Here is a 3204-nt window from a genome sequence, read left to right as displayed (position 1 = left end):
AGATTTCACCATTGTTGAGTGCATAATGTAGTGATATTTATTTTTATTTGCTTTCTTGTGAAACTAACCATCATACATTTCGAAAACTTGTCATCTTAACACAGTGAAATCTTGATCCGTGTGTGAAAAATCCCCAACATAGGCTAAAGGATTCCACTATAAAACATCATGAGAAATTAAAACTATTTATGTCACCCAACAACACATTAACAGGAAAGAGTTTAGTTTTGCTGAATTTCCCAAGATATATTGCACCTTGACACCACAGTTACTAAGATTAGAAAATTCTGCTTTGGAGTCTCCTAAATGCATTTTTAATGTCCCTGTTCCTTAGGCTGTAGATGAATGGGTTCAGCATGGGGGTGACCACAGTGTACATCACTGAGGCCACTGCACTCTTTCTGGGAGAATGTGGTACAGCTGAACTCAGATACACTCCAACACCTGTTCCAAAAAACAAACAAACCACTGCCAGGTGAGACCCACAGGTGGAGAAGGCTTTGTACTTCCCACCTGAAGATGGGATCCTCAGAATGGAGGAAATTATTTTATAATAAGAGAAAATTATCCCTGAGATGGGGAAAAGGCCATATATGACAGTAAGAAAATATTTGACAATGTTATCAGAGGAGGTATCAGAACAAGAAAGATTCAGAAGTTGAGAAGGGTCACAGAAGAAACTAGAAATTTCCACATCTTTGAAGCTGGTAATTTGTAAAATCATCAAATTGTGCAGTTGGGAGTCCAAAAGGCTCAGCAAAAATGACACCAAAGTTAAAAAGCCACAGAGGCAAGGGTTCATAATGACCTGATAATGCAGGGGGTGACAGATGGCCACAAATCGGTCATAGGCCATCACAGCCAGAATCATGTCATCCATACAAACAAAAATGGCAAATAGAGACATTTGTGTCAAGCATTCCACACAGGAGATCACACCACTCTGAGTTTGAATATCCACAATCATCTTTGGAGCCGTAGTAGAAATGAAACAAATGTCCACAAAAGACAGGATTGAGAGGAAGAAGTACATGGGGGTGTGGAGGTGGGAGTCAGAGCTGACAGCCAGAATGATGAGCAGGTTCCCAAGCACTGTGACAAGGTACATGGACAGGAACAGGCCAAAGAGGACGGGCTGCAGGTCTGGATCTTCTGTGAGGCTCACGAGGTGGAATTCTAAGACATGTGTTAGATTTTGTGCTTGTATATTGCTTGAACACCTTTCAAAAAAGCAAATTGTGAGAGTAAAGAAATGTGTCACTGGCACCCCTCAGTCTGTATGTATTTGAAAGGAAGTATTCACAATATAATTCACACTTGAGTACTAGACAGCTTCAACAATGCTTCTCAGAAGTGTAACACCCAATCCTTTGTACACTCTTCATTCACTTTCTGCATGTTTCACCCCTCTTTCATATCCACTTAAGAGACTTTGATTTGAACAACATTAGAAGTCCATGATAATTGGAGAAAGAAGTTCATGATCATAATTAAATATAGCATACTCTTTTATGAAAAATAATCAAGAATAAGTAATGACCTTCATTTAAGGAAAACATTATTAATAAGCCTATTTAATAATAAAAGGAAATTCAGAAACAATTTGATATGCCTTGTTTGGTTCTATACCTTGGGATGAATTCATGTGCTTAAGATGTTCAAAGTACTGTGTGCTGTATACTTTAAATTCTCTGACAACTCAATCATGGGTGAGATTGTACCAGAAAATATGAATCAGAATATACCAGAAAATATGTAATCAGAAAATATGTACCAGAAAATATGTATCAGATTGTACCAGAAAATATGTAATCAGAAAATATGATGTGCTAATTATGTTCGAGTGATCTCATTATTTTAGATTTTTTTTCTATTTTCCCCTCCTTTTAGGATTTCCGTTTTTTCTTCAAAATTTGTATAAATTAACAAGCATCCTTGCATTTGATGAATTTTAAATTTTGGTAAATATTGTCAAGTGCACATAATTAATGGTATTGGGAACCACAAATGCAGCATTCTTGTATACTACCTGTAAACAGTTCTAAAATCTTAAACCTTAAGAGAAAGCTCTGCATGGCTTAAATTTTGACACTTATATTTAAATAAAGAATATTTCATTTTTTGTATTGTATTACATTTATATTTGTGTAAACTTTGATATTTTGTATCAACCCATAAATCATTAAAATATCCACTACACAAAACAATTCTTCACTATTTTTGTCTTCATTCTGTTCTGCAGTTTTACAGATATTCTTACTTCAGCTACATGAAGTAAAGAGATGGTCAGTATCTGTCAGGTTTCACTGTGATTGAAAGGGACAACAGAAGAGAGAGCAAAAGAACCAGTAACATAATTAGTTCTGAAAACTTCCTCATCTGTTAAGTAGTAATAATAATTACTGACCTTGTAAAGTTGCTATAAGACATTTTTTTAAATTTCAGATTGAGAACCAGGCACAGTGGCATATGACTGTAATCCCAGTGACTTGGAAGCCTGAGGCAGGAGGATCATGAGTTCAAATATAGCCTCAGCAACTTAGTGAGGCCCTAGGCAACTAAATGATTCTCAGTCTCTAATAAAATATAGAAAAGGGCTGGATATGTGGCTTGGTAGTTAAGCACCATTGGGTTCAATAAACAGCATTAAAAACTTGAGATTGAGATTCCTGGGATCCCTCTTCTATGCGGAGGATGCCTACTTGCTCTGTTGTGCAGGTGCTAGATCAAGAGGGATAACACTGGGCACCTTGAAAGCCAGTAAATAAACACAGGTGCAATTTTATACCTGGATTACAGGAAGTGTGGTGAATATTATCCAGTTCTTATTTTTCTTAAGGCTGATTAGTGTGAGGTTTTGCTCTGAAGTGATTGTAGTAATGGGAGTTCAATATCTTCTTTTAAAGTGGAAACAGCAAGGATGCACATTGAGTGAAGGTATTGATACCTGGATATTTGCCTAACCTAGGGATCTTCAGAGAAAGAAGTTCACTAAATAATCCCTTGCATAAAATTAGAAGCAATAATCACCCTATAGGACAGGTATACCTACAAGCAGTATGAAAAAGCAACTGAAGAAACCACCCCAAATAACCCAAAACACATCAAGACCTGTTTCCATTGACATCACAATGGAGGCAATGTCAGAGAATACAAATTTAGAGAGCTCACTATTAAAATGTTCAATGAGATAAAAGAAGATGT

At 36.4% G+C, this 3204-nt stretch overlaps 1 protein-coding gene across 1 annotated transcript; it reads right to left on the bottom strand.

Annotated features, from left to right (window-relative positions):
* Nucleotides 1–277: 277 nt before the first annotated feature.
* On the bottom strand, nt 278–1259 carry LOC306646176 (olfactory receptor 7E24-like; the record flags this gene model as incomplete). Its single annotated transcript, XM_079114625.1, has 1 exon — nt 278–1259. Exon 1 carries the CDS (start codon nt 1106–1108, stop codon nt 278–280), a length of 831 nt encoding a protein of 276 aa, XP_078970751.1. The 5' UTR covers nt 1109–1259.
* Nucleotides 1260–3204: the final 1945 nt, after the last annotated feature.

This window comes from Sciurus vulgaris (genome assembly GCF_902686455.1).
Source record: "Sciurus vulgaris genome assembly, chromosome: 16".
NCBI classification, from domain to species: Eukaryota; Metazoa; Chordata; class Mammalia; order Rodentia; family Sciuridae; genus Sciurus; species Sciurus vulgaris.
This window is presented reverse-complemented; position numbering and strand designations above follow the sequence as displayed.